Source organism: Mirounga angustirostris, unplaced genomic scaffold (genome assembly GCF_029215605.1).
Source record: "Mirounga angustirostris isolate CCGP_5_RB_7025 unplaced genomic scaffold, mMirAng1.0.hap1 SCAF_1, whole genome shotgun sequence".
Classification (NCBI taxonomy): domain Eukaryota; kingdom Metazoa; phylum Chordata; class Mammalia; order Carnivora; family Phocidae; genus Mirounga; species Mirounga angustirostris.
Window position 1 is genome coordinate 129,696,746 of NW_026991709.1, and position 24,873 is coordinate 129,721,618.

Sequence of the window (24,873 nt, forward strand, 5' to 3'; positions counted from 1 at the left end):
TAAAACCCATCAAACTAAAATTCCTTCTGACTCAGGTTTCAGTCTTCAACTATGTAAGGTGGTATTTTTATAGAAGGCCGTGACAGTCATCCTATACAGCATCTAACTTTAAAAGTTAGGAACACATTTCTGATTACTCCGTATCTTCTGACTTGTTAGAGCTCTGTTTTCTACAAATTATATGAGCCTTCACTCATTATTTGCTGAGCTACTGGGGGCTGTGTTCAGTAAGACACTTATGTAATTATAGTTTTAAAGACTTTTTTTTTAAATTCTAGAATTTGCTGAGTAAGAATATTCTGTACAGAGTCTGTTTTGTTTCATTGTCTCTCTAGATTGTGGAAATAAACTCTTGTCTGTATTTCCCCCATAGTTAAATAACTCCTTCCAGATTATCATTTCAAAATGTGACTAGATTTCACAATGGGGAGGGTAGAATTTTTAGGAAACTATATCTAAAAATCACTAAAAAATGGTAATTCCTGACATTGGGAATTTACTTATTTGGCAGGGCCAAATAAAGTTGAGGAAAGAAAGAAGGGTTGCTTAAAAAAAAAATAATAGCCAGATTTTGAGTATCTATGATGTACCAGGTATTTTTCTAGGTATCTTAACTACATCATCTCATTTGCTTCAAAACTATAAAATTTATATTATTCCCACTTTTCAGAAAAGGATGTTAAGGCTGGAGAGATTAAATAACTTCCCAAAGATCACAGAGGTGCTAAGAGGTGGGACCAAGTTTTGCACCTAAATCTGTCTGACCACTATCTGCAGTGCCTCTCATGACAACACAGAGCCTGGTTTATTTATTTTTCATTTGTAAGTGGGAAACGGAGGTTCTGGTTTAGTAGAAACTTAGACTTGGATTTCATTCCAGCTCATTTTATTCCAGATCCAATTAAGTTTTTATTTATTTTATTTTTCCTAGAGCCTAGGTGGTAGTCTGAAGAAGAACGAAGTCTATGGACGAGCTTGAGTTGCATCCATAGAAAACAGATCATTTGTCTTCTTTCCTTTTTCATTTACCTGAACTCCTGCACCCCACATTCCTAGTGCATTTCCACCTCTCCCATTCTCACTTCAACTAAAGACTTGAGAAACTGAGACCAAAATGTAAAGTCTAAACTTATATTGCTGGGCGTCTGGGTGGCTCAGTCAGTTAAGCATCTGACTCTTGATTTCAGCTCAGGTCATGATCTCACAGTCATGAGATGGAACCACCCCCCTGCCCCACAGGGCTTGGTGCTGGGTGAGAAGTCTGCTTAAGATTCTCTTTCTCCCCCTGCGCCTCCCCCTGCCTGCCTTGGGAGTTTACAGTCTATAAGGAGAGAATGATAGGAAGTGACTAAGTAAAATTTTAAAAAGGATATCAGATAACAGTAAGTACTAGAAAAAAAGATAACACAGGAAAGGGAAAGGATGGTGGTGGTGGAGGCAGTGATCAGGGACGACTTCACCCTGGAGGTAACATTTGAGCAAGGACATAAAAAAGGTGAGTAAAGGAACAAGTCATGTGGCTACCTGAGAAAAGAGAGTTTGAGGATAAAGCAGCAGCAGTTCAAATACCCAGAGATGGTAAGCCAGTGGCATCAGAGCGGAATGTGCAAAAGAGAGAGTAGTAGAAACTGAAGTCAAATGAAATTTGGATCAAGGAAATAATACAGTTTGAGACCAATGTAAAAACTTAATTTTGTTCTGAAAACTATAAATTAATTTGTGGCTTTTTCCATCCAAAAACAGCTACATGAGCTATTACCTCATAAACTGTTAAAACACAATACTAAAATTAGTTTTCAAAGACAAGCTGAAATAGCATTTATACATATATGGTGGTTAATTTTATACATTATTTCTCTTTGAATTATTTAAAAGAAATTAAGCACTCTCTCAAATGCTTATTTCAAAGCTGATCTCTGATATTATCACATTTGTAAGGCTCATCTGACTATCATACTTACAAAGACTAGGAAGTCAACCTTCTGTAAGTAGCTAAAAGTCCTTAATACAAACATTCACTTTCAAAGCCAGGAAGTAAGTCAAATGGAGCATCTGAAAAGTTTCTCCTAGGTTAAAAATTAAAAATGGGAAAAAGAACCCTCCATTTTAAGTCATAAAATTTTTATGTTAAAGTGGAAGTAAATGAACAGAATTCTGTGTTAAAATAAAAAACATAGCAGTAGAGGTCATAACCAAAGTCCAAGACATTAAACTAACTAGAATGTACCATTTCTAGCACAGCTATGTCTTAAAGAAAAAAAGAAACTGTTTCTTAGACAATGTTTGTAAAGAAAATTCCATATATAAACCTAAACTCCATCAATTCACATTATTATAGTAGAAGCCTCAATTAAGAGGAAATATGATTTTTCTCTTGTACCTCCTCAGTTCTTATCTCTAGTAAATTTAAGCTGGTAGCTAGTGAGCTAGCATCCACAGAGTAACAGATATCTTCAAGGAAGTGCATCTACGATGAAGTTACTCATGAAGAAACTAATATAAGAATATCAGCTGGGGAGCACTGAGTAATATATATGTTGTACCCCTGAAACTAATACTTCAATAAAAAAATATCAGCTGGGTCAATATTTAGCTATATTTAATTCTGTATGATCATGCAATCTGTTATAAAACCCAGATTTTAAAATTTTCATAAATTTATGAAATGGCAAAATTCTATTTAGGCTTTTTTTTTTGAAAGAGAGAGAGAGAGAAACAGCACAAGTAGAGGGAGAGGGAGAGAGAGAATCTCAAGCAGGCCCAATGCCCAGCACGGAGCCTGACGCAGGGCTTAATCTCATGACCCTGAGATCATGACCTGAGCCTAAATCAAGAGTAAGACGCTTAACTGACTGAGCCAACCAGGCACCTCTCTATTTAGGCTACTAAATGAGATCTTCATTCACAAATTCTCTCAGTGCTCCTACTCCCAAATATTAAATGAATGATGCTATTTCTCCAATTACATTGTCTATCTACAATCTGGTAACACAAGCACAATTCAAACACGTGCATCCTTTTCCAATAAATATTATTTACAATAATTCGGCTACAACAAAAATACTTCTAAGCTCTGTTTGACTGCAGGCAGTCTGACCACAATAGGAGCTATTCCATAAGAAACAGTTCTACCATTACTTCATATTGCGAAGTCTCAAACAGTTTAGGAGAAATTAAAAGATAAAGTATAGGTTCCTAAAATGTATTTTACAGGCCCTCAAAAAGAGTTATTAGATAAAAGCTATTTAAAGACAGACACCTTGCTGGCATCACTTTCAAAATATATCACAATCATACCATTTCTCACTACCTCCACTACTGCACTTGGTCTGAGCCACATCACCTTCCCCTAGGATAACTGAAATTGTCTCCTAGTTACTCTGCGGTTAATCAGGCCTACTATGAATATTCTATATAATCCCTGAGCCTATATATCGTTCATCTCACCCTATTATCCTGACCTACTTTTTCATTTCTCTATAGCACTTAATCATCTTTTAACATGCTGTAACATTTACTTGTATTTACAGCCTATTTTTCCTTATTGGGAGTATCCACCCCCTAAGGGCAGTCATCTTTGTTTTGCTCTCCGACATACTCTAAGCACTAGAACAGTACTTGGCACATGATGTAAGATCAGCTGTAGAATGAACAAGTTTCAACTCTGAGACAAATATAAAGAAATAGTCAACCAGGTTTGATAAATATTAATTATGACAAAAATATGCATGATGTGCTCTTATTAACCAGGCTTTACCATACCAGATAAAATAAGCAGTTCAATGATTTCTGCATCTCCAAGATAGGCAGCAGCGTGCAGTGGAGTTCTCTTTTCATTGTCCTGTAAAAAGAGGAAAGGTGGAACATAACTTTTAATATAAAATTAATTTCAGTATACTTTAAATGAAGAAAAACCATTAACTACCAACTTACTAGTTCCATAAGCTTAGTCTAAGTTAGCAACCCATTAACAGAATATTTCCTTGCTAGGAGAAGAAAGGCCTAAAAAAATATTTTGGCCTTAAAGGAATGGCTTTATTAAGTACAGCAAAAATAAAATCTAAGGTGACAGAGAAATAACTTCTTAGGCTTTCTTTGAATAAAGATGCCTATGCTGCTGATATACATAGGAAAATTTCCTTTACTTCATGCTGTTTTTCCCAATATACTTCCACAGTTTTACACAGTTTGGAATTGTTGACCTAACTAAATAAAACAAACCTTAACAAAAGGTTTGCCTATCAAAATGTTTCCACAGGTACCCCCAAATTTTTCTCTGGGGATTTGAAGTTATCCCTTAAAACAATCTTAAGGATTTCTTAAAATTCCTGCCAATTTTGTTTGTGGCTTTAAAATATATTCCTATCTTTGTAAATATAAAAAATACACAGTTTTCCATTTTGCACAGTGAAGAAAACCATCAACAAAACAAAAAGGCAGGATGGGGAACAAGATGGCGGAGGAGTAGGAGACCTGGATTTCGTCTGGTCTCAGGAATTCAGCTGGATAGGAATCAAACCATTCTGAACACCTATAAACTCAACAGGAGATCAAAGAAAAGAATAGCAGCAACTCTCTGAACAGAAAAGCGACCACTTTCTGGAAGGTAGGATGTGCGCAGAAGTGAATCCGAGGTGATATTTGGGAGGATAGACGGTGGGGGAGGGGGCCTCCATCAGCCACCTAGGGGCAAGTAATAGAGCCCCGGAGCACAAAATCGGAACTTTTAGAAGTCGGCTCTGCTGAGGGACGTGGCTCCTGTGCTAAGCTGGGGGTGGAACCCTCGAGGGACAGTGTGTTCTCAGGACCTCGGGGTCACAGAAAGACCGGCGGTGCCTGAGAGCGGCAGAGCTCCCAGGTATCGAGAGCGGGGAAGCTGGCTGCAGAGACGGAGGCAGGGTGCGGGCCCTCAGCTCAGGGTTGCCATAACCCGTGATCCACGGTACATGTGGACTACTGCTCCTTCAGCAGGGTCCCAACAAGCGGCAGATCCGGGGAGACTCCCCTTCCTCCCCGGGGAGAAGCGGCACAGGAGCGCACCGCAGGGATGTGCTGGGTTTGGAAACTCCATACGGGGTTGGGTGCCAGAGATAGAAACGCTCGGTCACAGGCCGGGTGAGCACGGAGTGCGGCCGGAGATGGGGGAGACGGGAGTGACGGCTTTTTTCTGGGGGCTCACTGAGGAGCAGGGCCCGAGTTCTCGGCTCCTCCGGGGGCGGAGATTGGGAGGCCATTTTCACTCTCCGCCTCCAAAGCTGCACGGAAAGCTCACAGGGAACAAAAGATCCGGAGAGCAAACCCGAGCAGATTACTTAGCCAGGAGGGGGCAAGGGTGGGGCAATTCCGCCTCCGGCAAAGACATTTGGGAACCAAGGCAACAGGCCCCTCCCCCAGAAGATCAGCGAGAAGAGCCAGCCAAGACCAAGTTTACCCATCAAAGAGAACGGCAGAACTCCAGTGCTAGGGGAATACTGCACATAGAATTCATGGCCTTTTTACCATGATTCTTTAGTCTTTCAAACAACTTATCTTATCAATTCCTTTTATAATTTTTTAAATAATTTTCATCTTTACAGTCATATTCCATCCCTTCATCGTATCAACCCTTATTTTTGTACATATATAAGTTTTTCTTTCTTTAAAATTTTGGGAGGCACTTTCTTATAACAGACCAAAATACACCCCAAATCTAGTGTGTGGCACTGATCTATGCACCAGCCCAATCATATTTGATCATATTCTGTTTTTTTTTCTTTTGTTTTGTTCTCTTTTTGTTTTTATCTTTTCTTTTCTTTTTTCTTTTCCTTTTCTTTTCCCCTGGCTTCAGGTCTTTTCTGATTTGTTCAGAGTATATTTTCTGGGGACGTTGTTACCCTGTTAGCATTTTGTTCTCTCATTCATCTGTTTTCCTCTGGACAAAATGACAAGATGGAAAAAAATCACCTCAACAAAGAGAACAAGAGGTAGTACCGACTGCCAGGGACCTACTCAATACGGACATTAATATGATGTCGGATCTAGAGTTCAGAATCATGATTTTAAAGATACTAGCTGGGCTTGAAAAAAGCATGGAAGTTATTAGAGAAACCCTTTCTGGAGAAATGAAAGAACTAAAATCTAACCAAGTCGAAATCAAAAAGGCTATCAGTGAGGTGCTGGGCGCCTGGGTGGCTCAGTTGGTTAAGCGACTGCCTTCGGCTCGGGTCATGATCCTGAAGTCCCTGGATCGAGTCCTGCATCGGGCTCCCTGCTCGGCGGGGAGTCTGCTTCTCCCTCTGACCCTCCCCCCTCTCATGTGTTCTCTCTCATTCTCTCTCTCTCAAATAAATAAATAAAATCTTTAAAAAAAAAATGGGGATGCTATTTGCTAGGATAAATGAGGCAGAAGAGAGAATCAGTGATATAGAAGACCAAATGATGGAAAATAAAGAAGCTGAGAAAAAGAGAGATAAACAACTACTGGATCAGAAAGGGGGAATTTGAGACATAAGTGATACCAGAAAGCAGAACAATATTAGAATAATTGGGATTGCAGAAGAAGAGGAAAGAAAGAGAGGGACAGAAGGCATATTGGAGCAAATTGTAGCAGACAACTTCCCTAATTTGGGGAAGGAAACAGGCATCAAAATCCAGGAAGCACAGAGAACCCCTCTCAAAATCAATAAAAATCGGTCAACACCCCAACATCTAATAGTAAAACTTATGAGTCTCAGAGACAAAGAGGAAACCCTGAAAGCAGCTCGGGAGAAGAGATCTGTAACCTACAATGGTAAAAATATTAGATTGGCAGCAGACCTTTCCACAGAGACCTGGCAGGCCAGAAAGCACTGGCATGATATATTCAGAGCACTAAATGAGAAAAATATACAGCCAAGAATACTATATCCAGCTAGGCTGTCACTGAAAATTGAAGGAGAGATAAAAAGCTTCCAGGACAAACAAAAACTAAAGGAATTTGCAAACACAAAACCAGCCCTACACGAAATATTGAAAGGGGTCCTCTAAGCAAAGAGAGAGCCTAAAAGTAACACAGGCCAGAAAGGAACACAGACAATATACAGTAACAGTCACCTTACAGGCAATACAATGGCACTAAATTCCTATCTTTCAATAGTTACCCTGAATGTGAATGGGCTAACTGCCCCAATCAAAAGACACAGGCTATCAGACTGGATTAAAAAACAAGACCCATCAATATGCTGTCTGCAAGAGACTCATTTTAGACCCAAAGACACCCCCAGATTGAAAGTGAGGGGGTGGAAAACCATTTACCATGCTAATGGACACCAAAAGAAAGGTGGGGTGGCAATCCTTATATCAGACAAATTAGATTTTAAACCAAAGACTGTAATAAGAGATGAGGAAGGACATTATATCCTACTTAAAGGGTCTATCCAACAAGAAGATCCAACAATTGTAAATATCTATGCCCCTAACATGGGAGCAGCCAATTATATAAGGCAATTAATAACAAAAGCAAAGAAACACATCGACAACAATACAATAATAGTGGGGGACTTTAACACCCCCCTCACTGAAATGGACAGATCGTCTAAGCAAAAGATCAACAAGGAAATAAAGACTTTAAATGACACACTGGACCAAATGGACTTCACAGACATATTCAGAACATTCCATCCCAAAGCAACGGAATACATATTCTTCTCTAGTCCCCATGGAACATTCTCCAGAATCGATCACATCCTAGGTCATAAATCAGGTCTCAACTGGTACCAAAAGATTGGGATCATTCCCTTCATATTTTCACACCACAATGCGTTGAAACTAGAACTCAATCACAAGAGAAAAGTTGGAAAGAACTCAAATACATGGAGGCTAAAGAGCATCCTACTGAAGAATGAATGGGTCAACCAGGAAATTAAAGAAGAATTAAAAAAAACTCATGGAAACCAATGAAAATGAAAACACAACTGTTCAAAATCTTTGGGATGCAGCAAAGGCAGTCCTGAGAGGAATGGATATAGCAATACAAGCCTTTCTCAAGAAACAAGAAAGGTCTCAAGTACACAACCTAACCCTACACCTAAAGGAGCTGGAGAAAGAACAGCAAATAAAGCCTAAACCCAGCAGGAGAAGAGAAATAATAAAGATCAGAACAGAAATCAATGAAATAGAAACTAAAAGAACAGTAGAACAGATCAACGAAACTAGGAGCTGGTTCTTTGAAAGAATTAACAAGATTGATAAACCCCTGGCCAGACTTATCAAAAAGAAAAGAGAAATGGCTCAAATCAACAAAATCATGAATGAAAGAGGAGAGATCACAACCAACACCAAAGAAATACAAACAATTATAAGAACATATTATGAGCAACTCTATGCCAGCATATTAGATAACTGAAAGAAATGGATGCATTCCTAGAGATGTATCAACTACCAAAACTGAACCAGGAAGAAATAGAAAACCTGAACAGACCTATAACCACTAAGGAAATTGAAGCAGTCATCAAAAATCTCCCAACATACAAAAGCCCAGGGCCAGATGGCTTCCCAGGGGAATTCTACCAAACATTTAAAGAAGAATTAATACCTAGTCTTCTGAAACTGTTCCAAAAAACAGAAATGGAAGGAAAACTTCCAAACTCATTTTATGAGGCCACCATTACCTTGATCCCCAAACCAGACAAAGACCCTATCAAAAAGGAGAATTATAGACCAATATCCCTGATGAACATGGATGCAAAAATTCTCACCAAAATACTAGCCAATAGGATCCAACAGTACATTAAAAGGATTATTCACGACCAAGTGGGATTTATCCCTGGGCTGCAAGGTTGGTTCAACATCCACAAATCAATCAACGTGATATAATACATTAACAAAAGAAAGAACAAGAGTCATATGATCCTCTCAATAGATGCAGAAAAAGCATTTGACAAAGTACAGCATCCTTTCTTGATCAAAACTCTTCAGAGTATAGGGATAGAGGGTACATACCTCAATATCATAAAAGCCATCTATGAAAAACCCATAGCGAATCTCATTCTCAATGAGGAAAAACTGAGAGCTTTCCCCCTAAGGTCAGGAACACGGCAGGGATGTCCACTCTCACCACTGCTATTCAACATAGTATTGGAAGTCCTAGCCACAGCAATCAGACAACAAAAAGAAATCAAAGGCATCCAAATCGGCAAAGAAGAAGTCAAACTCTCACTCTTTGCAGATGATAGGATACTTTATGTGGAAAACCCAAAAGACTCCACCCCAAAACTGCTAGAACTCATACAGGAATTCAGTAAAGTGGCAGGATATAAAATCAATGCACAGAAATCAGTGGCATGCCTATACACCAACAACAAGACAGAAGAGAAATTAAGGAGTCGATCCCATTTACAATTGCACCCAAAACCATAAGATACCTAGGAATAAATCTAACCAAAGAGGCAAAGGATCTGTACTTAGAAAACTACAGAATACTCATGAAAGAAAATTTAGGAAGACACAAAGAAATGGAAAAACGTTCCATGCTCATGGATTGGGAGGACAAATATTGTGAAGATGTCAATGCTACCTAGAGCAATGTACACATTCAATGCAATCCCCATCAAAGTACCATCCACTTTTTTCAAAGAAATGGAACAAATAATCCTAAAATTTGTATAACACCAGAAAAGACCCCGAATAGCCAGAGGCATGTTGAAAAAGAAAAGCAAAGCTGGCGGCATCACAATTCTGGACTTCCAGCTCTATTACAAAGCTGTCATCATCAAGACAGTATGGTACTGGCACAAAAACAGACACAGATCAATGGAACAGAACAGAGAGTCCAGAAATCGACCCTCAACTCTATGGTCAACTCATCTTCAACAAAGCAGCAAAGATGCTTAACCGACTGAGCCACCCAGGTGCCCCAATTTTAAAAAATGCATACTCTTCCAAATCTTCAAGAAAAGAAGATACATCTAATGCAAGCCTTCATGTACCTCACCCCCTCAAACACCAATGATCTCCAGTTTGAGAAGCAAGATCTTGAGGTAGAGTCACATTCAGGGATTTTTAATTCATATTTACACCTCATTTAAAGTTGTAACAATGTTGTTTCTTTTTCTTTTTAAAAGATTTTATTTATTTGAGAGAGAGAGAGAGTAAAAGCCAGGGGAGAAGGAGAAGAAGTCTTCCCGCTGAGCAGGGAGCCTGACATCCCAGACCCTGGGGTCATGACCTGAGCCAACTGAACCACCCTGGCACCCGAAGAGTGCTGTTTCTGAGAAAGCCATTTATTTAGACTTATTTTGAAATTTACACCCAATTTTTTGGATAGAGGATTTGCGATAGATTGTTAATTATTTTCCATTATTTATTTTCCCCCTTTGTCCATAGTATTAAAGTTGTAGCTGGTAATTTACCCACGCAGTGAGCCATCTGCCTTTAAGTTTTGTTACTTAGTGTAGACCAGTGTGGTACGTGAGTTGGAAGTAAAGACACAACTTTCAGGTCATCCTCAACTTAAAAGACAGCCACCTTACTCTGGATTAATACTTTGCCACTTCCCACAGGCTGGAATGCAGATGTGAAACTGAGCCAGCTTTGATAGAGAGGTAGGCCAATATCCTAGAAGACTGTCATGATCTTGAATGATCTTATAGAACAGAGTTGCTCCACAAACCTGGACCACTAACTCCTATACTACTAAGAGAAATAAATTTCTCATTTTTTAAAAATTTGTTGAGAGAGAGAGAGCGTGCACACACAAGCAGAGGGAGAGCTGGGCAGAGGGAAATGCAGGCTCCCGGGTGAGCAAGGAGCCTGATGCGGTACTTAATCCCAAGACCATGACCTGAGCGGAAGGCAGATGCTTAACCGACTGAGCCACCCAGGCGTCCCTAAATTTCTCATTTAAACAGGTATTGTATTTTGGGGTCTTTTACCATATTAGAATATTATAGCTTTCAAGATTTAAGAAAATGAAGTTTATTTCACATCGTAAGAATTTTCTAGTTTGGCAATACCCCAATTACTCTAAGAAAGAATAGTTAGACAACTGAGAATAAATGAGGAAAAAAAGCTGCTAGTCAAAAGAGGGATTAATAAAATATGAATAGGCAATTCAAATAAGGTTTAACAGTAGCATATAAAGGTATTATAAAGATGTGTGTAACAAAATTATCACTCACTCTACACTGGCTTCTTTATATAATTTTAATGTATTTGTGATATTGTTTTTGTCTTTATAATAGTAACAGGTACTTCAGTAAAAGGAGGTTGGGAGAGTGACTATTAATGTTATCTAGTAAGCTAAGAGCCTTGTCTCTCTAACCACAATTAATTTCCACAAGAGCATGTTTTTTTATTCCAATATATACCCCAGCAAACAGAATGCTTTGCACAAAAATCACTGAACAGTTGTTGAAAAAGCTAACATAGAACCACCAAAATCTCAGGCTTTATTCAAAACTGAGTCCTGATTTAGTCATTTTAATAAAAGGATCCTTGGTTTAAGGCTTTTCAATGTTAATCATTAAGACAGCAAACTTCCCTAGAGTGTTTAAACTAATCAGACTTACTCAAATTGAGAAACATATCTATTACAAAGGATAAACCACACACACACAGTGCACATACAAAGTGAGTCATTTATGTGTGGGAGATGTCTGGAACTCTATGACTCAATGCCTTGAATACTATTCATGTATTTTATGACTCATGAGCATAGTTTTCCTCTCTACAAATCAAATTGAAGGGAAAAAGGAACACTTTGGTTAATTCTAAAAGAATTACCTATCATATTTTTCTTTACTACAATTAAATACTGAAAATTACACAATACAATACTTATTTAAAGTCTCTAGCAAAATTTATTAATATAAAAAAATGACTATCCCCTTGTATGTACTAATTCTATTTCAAGGAATCTTTTTTTTTTTTTTTTTTTAGATTTTATTTATTTTTTTGACAGAGACATAGCGAGAGCAGGAACACAAGCAGGGGGAGTGGGAGAGGGAGAAGCAGGTTTCACGCAGAGCAGGGAGCCCGATGTGGGACTCGATCCCAGGACCCTGGGATCATGACCTGAGCCGAAGGCAGACGCTTAATGACTGAGCCACCCAGGCGCCCAAGGAATCTTTTTAAGATAAAGATATTCTAATGTATATGCAAACAAAATAATTAAGTATATTTACTGATTATTGTAGGAAGGAAAATGATGGAAACAACTTAAATACCTGCCAAAGGGGAATGGTTAAAATTAAACAAGAAGTTCTTGGAGCGCCTGGGTGGCTCAGTTGTTAAGCGTCTGCCTTCAGCTCAGGTCATGATCCCAGGGTCCTGGGATTGAGCCCCACATCCGGCTCCCTGTTCCGCGGGAAGCCTGCTTCTCCCTCTCCCACTCCTCCCCTGCTTATGTTCCCTCTCTCGCTGTGTCTCTCTGTCATATAAATAAATAAAATCTTAAAAAAAAAAAAACAAGAAGTTCTTAACCAACCTTCATTTAACCAACTCACATGATTAATCAATATTCTGTCTCCTGAGTAAAACTAAAGGTGACTTGGCACACCATGTATCTGGACTATTAGGCTACCACTAGTAAACCCTTGAACTTTCGTTCCCACCACTGGGTGTCTATTTATCAAGGGTAGGGTATGTTTGTTACCACAACAGTTTGTGCAAATTGTACCTGCAATCATAACTATGTGATTTATTTCAATATTATTTAAACTGATAAAATAGGAATGAAAAAAGCAAATTGTTTTTATCACTACTAGGTTGAATACCACATGAAGACTCAGTAAAGGTAAGCCACCAAAAAAAGTGCTATTGAATTGGGTGTGGCTGAGAATTGAATCACTAAGGCAAACAGTAAACAAATGGAGATGTTTGATTCTTCAATGTCTAAATTCTCCCATCACTTAAAGAAACCCCACATCGGTTACAGATAATGCACTGGGGGTAGGGTCTGTACAAGGAAGGTAACAATGAACAATAGTGTCAACAAAAAAGCCTCGGCTCAATTACAAAACAAATGGCTGGCAAATACACATTGTTAGAGTAAAACGCTTAAAGATCACTTTTTATGGTTCCCTCTGTCAGACTGATTAACTTATTAATTACCAATTATAAAAGTTATTAGATGAGAGGACTTCTAGTTGTACATCCATAAAATTAAACACCATGTAAGGGTTCTACATCCAATCCCATTATGTGTGCTTTTTTCCTCCACACATCCAGGCAGTGCTCCAATACCAGCTGGTCTTACCATTCAACTCAATTCTTAAGGACTGAGCCACCCAGGCGCCCCTCAACTCAATTCTAACACGATCAACTAGGAGAGAGCATCAGATCCCACAGGCTATAGGTTCAGTCCTATAAAACTCTGCTTCCCCCCACTTCAAATGCCAATAACAAGTCCAGGTTGTGTACACCTGTACTTCTTCTAACCCAACAGCTATTAATCAGAGGTTCCCCTGGCTCCCTCCTTGCTACAGGGTTCACAGGGTTCAGGAAACCAGTTTTCTCACTGGATTACCAGTTTATCACAAGGATATTAGAAGATACGAATCAACAGCCAGATGTTAGAGAAACACAGAATGAGATGCTGAACAAAGAACTTCCAACCTAGTAACATCTGGGGTCCAGCACAGTGGTAAGTGTAAGTGTTTCTGGTTAACCAACCCAGAAGCTCTCCAAACTCCCTCCTTTGAGGTTTTTATGGAGGTTTCATTACATAGGCACGACAGATTAAACTGCCATCCACTGGCAACTGAGCTTAATCTCTAGCTCCTCCACTCCCCAGAGGTGATGGTACTGAGGGGAAAGGGGACTGAAAGTCCCCACCTTCTAACCACAAAATTGGCTCCACAGGCAACTAGCTCCCATTCTAAAAGTCACTTCATTAACATAAACTTTCACTGCTCTCTCACAGGAAATTCCAAGGGTTTTTAGGAGCTCAGCGCCAGAAATAGGATTATAAATCACAATATCACACTATGCTCCCAATTTAAAATAACAAGCAGACCTCGATGCTCCTTATCAATGGAAAAGTCTCTAAAGCAGTGTTAAATGAAAAAATGCAGGCTCAGAACAACTGTATGATAAAAGTAGTTATACATCCGCTTAGGCCTGAATATGCAAAAAATATCTTTGGAAGGATACTCAAGACACTAATACAGTGATTACCTCTGGGTGAACTGGTGGACTAGGGCTTAAAGTATGAGAAAGAGTTATTTTTCACTATTTGTGGCCTTTGGTATTGTTTGGAGTTATTAACCATGTACATGTTTCAAAAAGTAAAAGAAAAAAGAAAAAAAATAAAAATAACATCTAAACCAACTGAAAAGCTATTTATTAAAAATTCTAAAAATATTTTACCATGCTAGACATTTCACAAGTATCACGTACCCATTTCAAAAAGAAAATGTTTCTTAGATATTAAGTCAGTTTTTAAAGAAACTATTGTATCTCAATGTAGTACTAAAATAATCTCAACTAGAATTATTAAATACACACACCAGACTCAAACAAATGTTAGCTCATTTGATCATATAGTTTTGACCATTTGATCATAGTTTTTGAACTACACTTTTCTTACAGTTCTTATGTAAGTACTCAGAAAAGATACTTTGTGCATATGATTAGGACAACAAAAAATTAACTCCCCAACTTCCCCAAATAAAAACAAACAAAAAATAGCTATAACTTTTATAAGCAATTATCCTGAAAGAAGATGATATACATTAGATGAGTTAGGAAGATCAGTGATTGCTAACCACTTGGGGTTGGGCCACAGGCATATGCTGGGCTGGTACCTTACAGAAGAGCTACACAAGTGACTGGAACATGAAGGAGCTCTTTATGGTGATGCAACAGTTCTGTACCTTAAACATGTTGGTGGTTATACGAATCTACACATGTGACAAAATGTCATAAAATTATTCACAAGGACATTACCGCTACTACCACATCCAGTCCTCTTCCAAATTAGTGAATGCAAAAAACTTGGTGAAATCCAAAAGAAGTCTCCACTTTAATTAGTTGTATTGTGCCAATACCAGTTTCCTGATTTTGGTAATGTAGAGTATGATGTCACCATTTAAAGAATCTGGTTGATGGAAACAAAGCTTTCTGTACCATTTCTGCAATTTCTGGTGTATCTATAATTTCTTCAAAATAAAGTTTTTAAAAAAATATTCAGAAACATCCTGAATTATATTTTGATTTATATGTTGTGTTACAGTGAGCTCCAGAAGCAGTTTATGAAACATAGGCAAACAAGGTTGGTTGGATAACCTATGGGATGAGGCTGTGAGAAAAAAGGGAATCCATGGTGGATCCCAAGCACAGGCCAGGAAAAGGGTTAGATGCAAGGGAGGTACCTTAAGTAAAATCTGGGAACTAAAAGCTGCACTTGTATATTCTCAATATTTTGTGTAGAAGCTTTAATATAAAGCAGATTTCAGGATCAGGTTGGAATAAGAGGAAACTATACAGAGTAGGAAAACAGAAAAGTGAAAAGTTAGAAATGATAAAGCGAAAGAAAAGTGAAACAGAACATTTGTACAAGGAGAAATACTTAAGAGACTGGGAGAATTCATCCACTTATATGGATTCAACCACAACCTTCATAGCAAGGACTCAATTCTGTAATTCTTCCCTTGTCCGGGTACTGAAAGTGTTCATGTATATCAGCTGTAACTTAAGAATAATAATCCTAGCAATCACAACAGTTAACACTTACCTAGTGCTTACTTTATGCTAGGACTGCTCTAAGCCCTTTACCCTGCAGGGTTTAAGAACTGAATATGTTTCCTTATTTAACAGATAAATCAAAGCACAGAAAAGTTTAAGTAACTTATTAATCAAGATCATATGGCAGTGGCAGAATCAGTATTCAAGCATAGGCAGTTGGGCTCCAAGGTATGTGCTGTTTGTTAATTTACCATATAGCCTCTATTTGTAATGCTCCACTATCCATTTAACCACAGTCTGCTTAAAACTAATCATTCTCCTTCAAAACATTCTGTGGCCTGACTTCATTTTTCTTAGCAAGTTTTTATCATAATTTTCTTAGTAATTTTTTCCCTTTCTCTTTTATTTGTACTGCTATCAGACTGAAGCACCCATATTTAGTACTTGGATATTATCCTCCAACACTCAGTTTCCAGTCCACAGAGCTCAGCTGGACTTAACCTAGGCCCTATCAGATCCAAACTTGTCTTACCCCTTCATAAATAAGTTATGATGCCTGGTTGTTCTCAAAACTGCGCTCAAGGAAGGTCCATGGTGAACCTCAGCCTTGGGCTATGGTTTTATAGAGTGCTGGTGGATGTCTGTAGCTGCTTCAAATAAGAGAACTCTAGCTTACTTTGGTACAGAAGTGATGCTTAGTTATTTGGAAAAATCCTTAGATTGTGTTTTTAGTTAACTTTATTTTTAAATTCACTACTACCCATCAACCTTATCCTCTCATCCTCAAAGCATATTAAAGATCCAACTGGTTTACCTGCTAGCAGATCAAACTTGGAAGGCAATTTCACATTCACCCAAACCATCAGTTACTCTGCTCAATCACCTTTAGTGGCTGTCATCACCACAAATCATCTCAGTTCTACCCCCATAACTTGATATTCAAAAGCCACTAACCTTTAGCTGGAACCACAACAGTTAATTTCTACTAACAGAATGAGTAATGGCACATTTTCATCTTTCACCTCTGTTCCCTTTGCCCAGAATGTCTTTCTCCTGCCCAAATCCCTTCTACTCTTCATGGCCCAGTTCAAGTTCTATCTCCTTCACCAAGTCTTCAGGACCATGTTAGTACACTCAGATCTCTCTATCCTGACATTATCATCTGTATCATACAGCTGGCATTTTGGTAACTGCTCAATTTTAGGTTTATGTCATGGCTTCATAATGAAGTAATTAATATCCAGAGAAAGCAAACTGTCTAATTTTGTGCCCATATGAGCACCTGGCTCAAAGTTGTATATCTCAGGCACTAGAGAGTTTAAACAAAATAAAATGTTAATGAAGAAAACCTGCTATGAATCATGATATTCTAATGTGTTGGAGGTTGCAGACTTCTATAATTGATTTTGGGGTCCTAGAACAAAACACATTCTAGAACTGCCTCTAACAGACGGTTATCCGAATTCCTAGGTAACAGGTAACTCTCCATAAATGATTTAAAAATCAGTTCTAAGATGTATGCTATGATTCTTTCCCAAGAAATACTTTGAAAACCTCTATGGAACCTTAAAGTTTCAGATTATAAGATGAAAAATCATTAGTATTTAGCAGAGCAAAGTAACGAAGTAAAAAGTGTTTTAACTAAGTACATTAACTAATCTAGATCTCATATTGTCCTTAATAGTTACTATTAAATACATATATTAGAGGGGTGCCTGGGTGGCTCAGTCTGTTAAGTGTCTGCCTTCAGCTCAGGTCATGATCCTGGGGTCCTGGGATCAAGCCTCCCTGCTCGACAGGGAGCCTGCTTCTCCCTCTCCCTCTGCCACTCCCCCTGCTTGTGCTGTCTCGCTCTCTCTCTTGCTCTCTCTCTCAAATAAATAAATAAATAAATAAATAAATAAATAAATAAATAAATAAATAAAATCTTAAAAAAGTAAATACATATATTAGGTACCACTACTGGGTGCAAGTGACAGAAATCTAAATTAAACCAGTTGGGCAAAATATATTTATTAAAAGGAGTGAAATACCTCATGGAATTGAGTACCAAACAATCACAATTTAGATAAGGAAGGGGATGGCTAGGCCACAAGGACAACTAGAATCAAGCACTTGAAACATTCAGGACCATCTTTTATCTCTGTTTTTCCATGCATCAGCTTCTTTTTTTTTTTTTTTTTTTCCCCATCTTTACCAACAACACTTTTCCTCATAGCAGGAAACAAAGCCATCCATCATAGATCCTGAGATTTACTCTTAGAACTTCAGCAGTCCAAAGAGAAGTCTTTTAATTCCAAAACCCTAAAACAGTATTCTGATTGACTCAATTTCGGTTAGATCCTCACTCATGTACCAACCAGGTAAGAACAGGTAGAAGAGTTATACTGTATGTACAAATACTGTATCAACATACTGTATCACAGTAACTATGTGGAATGGAAGACTTTCTCAGAAAATGAGGGCAACCCTACAGATCTTTATTTTGTAGTAGGCACTGCATAAAGCACTTGAAATAGCTGTTTTATTTTGAAAAACTATTGTATAGTTTAACTATTATTTTTAAAGATGAGGAAACTGCTTCCAAACTCATGCTCTTCATCAAAATGCTCTATTGACAACTTCAATTAAATGTAAGCAATCAGTTCAATCCCTATTCATTCAAAGCTAGACCAGTTGTGGCTTCTCTTGAGAATCTTGAGAGCAATAAAACTGTTGCAAGTAAACTGCTCAGCAATTTGGGCTGGAGGCTGAGTTTCCACACACCTTATTGAAGCTGAAATCTAGCTTAATACTTCTACACATAGTACAGAACTATCACTAGCCTATAAATGATGCACTTCTCTATTCCCTTTCTATAGTTGCAGAGAAAGGGAAAGGAATGGCTAAGGCATAATTAGGTAATAAAGCATGCTATCTTTCTTTCCATCCCTTTAGAAAAGCTGCAATAGCTAGAGATCTATGATTGTATATATTTAAATACTAGAGACATTGCATAAGTAGGTATGTCTAAACTCCTAGGCTTCTGAAAACATGTAGCAAGAATAATTCTACCAGATAACTCACCAATGAATACGTAACTTATAATCAGCTATATTTTAAATAATATAATTAGTTAATTCTGCTGGTTAAACTAAAAAACAAAAACATTTCATCTCAAATAATGTATCTTACACATGGCAAGGGATGCTTTATAAAACCTAATCTCTTCACTACAACAAATGCAATCCAAACTTTAAGAAGTCCAGAGCAATACAATGGATGCTCAATAAATATTTGCTGGCTTGAATGTATTGAACGCATGGACAAAATCCATAAAGACAGATAAAAATTAAAGTCACACAAGCACAATTCAAAATGTGAAGTAACTAGAAATGTTTAGTTTTTGAGAATAACAATCACTTTGGATGACAGTAGACAAAGAAATTTTACATGCCCCTCAAACATCTTTGTAAAAGAATACAGTAATGAATATATTCTAAGGAAGCTGGAGAAAGTGAGAGACAGGGAAGGGGGAAAGAGGCAGGAAGAGGGAGAAAAGTTATTCTCCTAATTCAATATGGTATTAATAAGACTTTTAAAGCAGCACTATCTTTCAGGATACAAAATTCATGTTTATAGTTAGTTCTTTAATTGTATCCTTTGTAGCTTTCAAGTGCAGAAGAGCACCAATTAAAATGGTTTAAAAAACATGGGGCGCCTGGGTGGCTAAGTTGGTTAAGCGACTGCCTCCGGCTCAGGTCATGATCCTGGAGTCCCTGGATCAAGTCCCGCATCGGGCTCCCTGCTCGGCAGGGAGTCTGCTTCTCCCTCTGACCTTCCCCCCTCTCATGTGCTCTCTCATTCTCTCAAATAAATAAATAAAATCTTTAAAAAAAAAAAAAGGTTTAAAAAACAAAAGACTTACTCTTACATAGGATGGGGACAAAGCTGGTTGATTTATTATCAACTCAAAGATATCTAGGTCTCTCAAAAATTCTACCTTTCTACTTTGCCAAGCACAACTATATAACCACAATGTATAGGCTCATCTCAAGTTAGTTCATCCCAAACAACAGCAAGCAGCAGGAAAGTGGCCATCTCTTCCTCTCACTCCTATTTTTTATATTTAAAAAAAATTTTTTTTTAGTTAAGACAATTGTTTTAAAGCAGTTTTAGTTCACAGCAAAATTGAGGGCAAAGCAGAGAGATTTCCAATATACTCCCTACCTCCATACAAGCATAGCCTGCCTTCACCATTATCAACAGTCCCTAACGGAGTGACACATTTGTTAAAAGTGATGAAGCTATACTGACACTATCATGATCATCCAAAGTCCAAAGTTTACCTTGAGTTTCACTCTTGGTGATGTAAATTCTATGGATTTGGACGAATATATAATGACATCTATCCATCATTATGGTATTAGAATATTTTCACTGCCCTAAAAATCCTGTGTTTCTTACTCATCTCCATCCCCCACCAACCCTTCATCTTTATACTAGTCTCCATAGTGTTGATTTTTCCATAACGTCATATAGTTGGAATCATAAAGAATGTAGCTTTTTCAGATTGGCTTCTTTCACTTAGCAATATGCATTTAAGGTTTCTCTGTGTCTTTTTGTAGCTTGATAGTTCATTTCTTTTTAGTGTTAAATAATACTGTCTGGGTGTACCACAGTATGTTTATTCATCCACCCAGATATCTTGGTTGCTTCCAAGTTTTGGAAATTATGAATAAGATGGCTATATAAACATCTGTGTTCAGGTTTTTGACGGAGCTAAGTTTTCAATGCATTTGGATAAATATGACGGCTGGATTATAAGAGTATGTTTAGTTTTTTAACAAACTGCCAAACTGTTTGCCAGAATGGCTGTACCATTGTGCATTCCAACCAGCAATGAATGAGTTCCCTGCTTCTCTACATCCTGCACATGGTATTGTCAGTAGTCCCAATTTTGGCCATTCTATTCAATATGTAGTGGTATCTCCCTCTTGTTTAATTTGCATTTCCCCGATGACAGATGATGTGGAGCAGCTCGTCACATGCTTATTTATCTCTTTATCTTCTTTAGATAAGTGTCTGTTAAGAACTTTGGCGCATTTAAAAAATCAGGCTGATTGTCTTATTTTTTAGTTTTAAGAGCCCTTTATTAGGATGATCTTTGCAAATATATTCTCCCATTCTGGGGCTTGTTTTCTCATTCTACTAACATTGTCTTTCCCAAAAGTTTTTTAATTTTAATGAAGCCCAGCTTATCAATTCTTTCATTGATTGGGCCTTTAGATACTGAGCTTTTCAGTATCTAAAAAGACACTGCCATACACAAGATCATCTAGGTTTTCTCTGATATTATGTGCCAAAAACTTTACAGTTTTGTATATAACATTTAGGTCTGTGATCCATTTTTACTTAAATTTCTGAATGGTGAAGTATTAATCTATTTAAATTCTTATTTAGAATATTAACATTATAGTACATATATTATTTAGATTATTAACCTAAATAGATTAATATTTTCTCATGTGGATATCCACTTGTTCCAGTACTATTTGTTTATATAGCTACTCCTGCCTTCTTTTGATGTTAGCATGGTATGTTTTCATCATCCATTTTTTACTCTGTTTCTTTTTATTTAAAATGGGTTTCCTGAAAGCAACATATAATTGGTTTTTTTTTTTTTTGGATCCACTATGACAATCTCTGCCTTTTAACTGGTATATTTAGAGCATTATTGATACAACTGGGTTAATATCTACTATATTTGTTATAGTTTCCTGTTTCTCTCATTTTTTGTTCCTATTTTTATCTTCCACTCTTTTTCTGCCTTCTATGGTTTTAACTGAGCATACAAGTATGAATCCATCTTCTACTTCTAGCATATTGGTTATACTTTAAAAACATTTTTTCAATGGTTGCCCTAGAGTTTACAGTACAAATTTACAACTAATCCAAATCTATTTTCAAATATCACCATACCACTTAAAAAAAAAGTAGTGTAACTTTTTAATAACAAATTAATCCTAATTCCCCTTCCTCTCCCTTTTATCACTGCTTTCATCCGTTTCACTTACATAGAAGTACATATATGTGAAAGATATATATACACACACATACTATATATACATAAGATACATACATACATACACATATATATAAGCACACATAATAGAATACATTATTACTTTTTTTTTTAAAGATTTTATTTATTTATTTGACAGAGAGAGTGTGTGCACAAGCAGGGTGAGCTGCAGGCTCCCTGCTCAGCAGGGAGCCCCAGGCAGGATTTGATCCCAGGACCCTGGGATCATGACCTGAGCCGAAGGCAGATGCTTAACTGACTGAGCCACCCAGGCGCCCCTACACTGTTACTTTAAACAAGCTTTGTATTAGATCAATTAGAAATAAGAAAACTATTTTCATTTTACTCTGACATATTCCTTCTTCAATGCTCTTCCTTATGTAGATCTGAGTTTCTGATCTCTATTATTTTCCTTCCGTATAAGAACTTCTTTTAACATTTCTTACAAGGCAGGTCTACCAGTAACAAATTCTTTTGATTTTTATTTACTTGATAAAGTCTTTATTTTCCTTTACCGTTTTAAATATTTCCCTCCACTCTCTTATTTGCAGGTTTCTGAGAAGTTGACTATAATTTTTACCTTTGCTCCCCTATAGGTATTTTTTATCTTTGATTTTCTGCAGTTTACAAAATGATATACCTAAGTGTTTTTTATTGTTGTAGTTGTTGTTGTTTACAATTATCTTGCTTAGTGTTCTCTGAGCTTCCTGGATCTGTGGTTTAGTGTCTTGACATTAGTTGGAAAATTCTCAGTCATGACTGTTTCAAATGTTTCTTCTGTTCCTCTTTCTTCTCCTTTTGGCATTTCTATTACAAGTTTGTGCACCTTTTGTAGTTGTTCATAATTCTGTTCTGTTATTTTAAGTCTTTGTTCTCTTTGCTTTTTCAGTTTATGAGGATGCTATTGTTATATCCTCTAGCTTAGAGATTTTTCTTCAGCTATGTCCAGCCTATTAAGAAGTTTATCAAAAGCATTTTTAAAAATCTTTTACAGTGTTTTTTATCTCTAGTATTTCCTTTTGGTTCTTTCTTAGGATTTCCATCTCTCTTCAAATGTGCTTTTGCCTTTTGGTGTATCTCATAGTTTTTTCTTGATAACTAGATATGATGTATTGGATAAAAGGAACCACCGTAAATAGGTCTTTGGTAATTAATGTGTTGTGAAGTGTGAGGGGAGGGGCAGTGTTCTATGATTAGGTCTGTCTTTTAGTGAGCCTATGCCCCTGGTCTGCGAACTTCACAAGTGTTTCCCAGTCTACCCCCTCTTGCCCCCAGGTGGGAAAGAATGGCTAGAGGCAGCTGGAATTGGGTATTTGCCTTCCCCTGGGTTAGTTAGGCTCTGGTTAACTAGTCTGCAGGCCTTGTTAAGAAGAACAGAGTGGTATGACGTATTTCAAAATGGTTCCCTTTCCCCCCACCCCTGCTTGAGAACCCAGTCCAGCTCCTGGAGGTAAACCTTATAATATTCTGGTAGCCTGTGACAGGGTCCCCTAGTGTTTTTAACTCTCAGAGTTATCCATATTGAACCTCCAACAATTTGTCAACTAAAGTTCAGTTTTTCCTTCCCCAGCACTGATTCCTGGGCAGTTTCTGCTCATGAGTCACTGCTCTTCAAGCCTCAGCTTTCTGTGTTCATCTGTGACTCTCCAATCTTGGGAGCAGTGTTTGCCCTTGGGGTCCTCTCCCTCATGGACCCAGGAAGAGCTGTTAATTTTTCAGTCTGTTCAGTTTTGTACTTGTTAGGACAGAGTGGTGACTTCCAAGTTTCTTACATGTGGAACTGGAAGTCTTTGTGTCTATTTTTATTTTTTTGAAGACTTTATTTATTTATTTGAGGGGGGGAGACAGAAAGCACAAGCAGAGGGGCAGAAGTAAAGGGAGAAGCCCACTCCCCGCTGAGCAGGGAGCCCATGCAGCATGCAGGGCTTGATCCCAGGACCTTGAGATCATGACCTGAGTCAAAGGCAGATGCTTAATCAACTGAGTTACCCAGGCACCACCCTCCGCTCACCCTGTGTCTATTTTTAATCAGTGAGGAAACGGCCCAGAAGGCATTCATATAACTTCCTTTCACTTCTCAATGGCCAGTCTTGTGTTATGACACCACTGGAGGTAGGAAAGGGATCATTTTCCAGTGAGATGGGGGATAAAATGCCCAAACAAAACCTGAGTATTGTGCATTAGAAGAAGTTGGGGAATAAATGGACACTAAGTAGTCAAAGTTTCTGCCACTTTGTGATTTTTATATAGCCTCTGATGTAGTAACAGGGAAATATCAGATTAAGAAGGACACCCAGAGAAAATATTCAGATCAGTGTGTAACTACCCACTGAAATGAAAAAGGTAACAGAAGAAAAAGGAATCATTTAGCTGATTCTAAGATAAAATCTGCTGAAATATTCTTCCTTCCATCCAAAATTAATGTGAAATAACCCAGGCTTAAGTGATAGAATTCATAAAGCAAATATAATACTTTACAGGATTGTCAAAGTAATACATTAGGGACAGAAACAGCCTTAGAGATCAAGTTCAATCACCTCATCTTACAAATGAGAAGAGAGTCTAGTTTGCTTAACTTATAGATCAAGGTCCCTGAGGACCTCTTCACTTCCTTACAGTTTAAATAAGTTAACAGCAACAGTGATGTAGCAATCATTCTTCACGTGCATGTGTTTATCTCTAAATATCCAGGCATATGTTAGGTTCTGGAAAAGAATATATCTTTAAAAATCATACCAGTAACAAGGGATTCCTCACCCTTCTATAACTGTAGAAGTATGGTCCCACTCTAGAAAATTTTTCCACAATGTGACAATCTTAATGTTATTTTTTACAGCTCTCTATTTTGGTTAGTTACAAGTAGGTGATACTTAAAAAGTACCAAGTCTGGGAAGAAGAGTGAGAAATTTTCATTTCTTAGGAAAGAATCACAGAAAACAGATGAACTATTATAAGACAAATCATTTGAGCATAAAAATATCACATTCTTGTCTACAAGACTATACAACTGAAAGATTTATACATTTAAACCAATTATTAAGTTTCAGTTTGGGATGCCTGGGTGGCTCAGGCAGTTAAGCGTCTGCCTTCGGCTCAGGTCATGATCCCAGGGTCCTGGGATTGAGTCCCACATCCGGTTCCTTGCTCAGTGGGGAGTCTGCTTCTCC

General features: G+C 37.7%; 1 protein-coding gene across 11 annotated transcripts in view; it reads right to left on the bottom strand.

The window, feature by feature from the left end:
* ANKRD28 (ankyrin repeat domain 28) overlaps window positions 1-24,873 on the bottom strand; it is a 200,861-nt gene that overhangs the window by 74,046 nt on the left and 101,942 nt on the right. For all 11 annotated transcript variants that reach the window (XM_045903839.3, XM_045903837.3, XM_054504424.2 and 8 more), the window contains one exon: window positions 3,763-3,841. In XM_045903839.3, coding sequence (XP_045759795.1) covers window positions 3,763-3,841 — 79 coding nt within the window. The remainder of the gene's footprint in view (window positions 1-3,762; window positions 3,842-24,873) is intronic.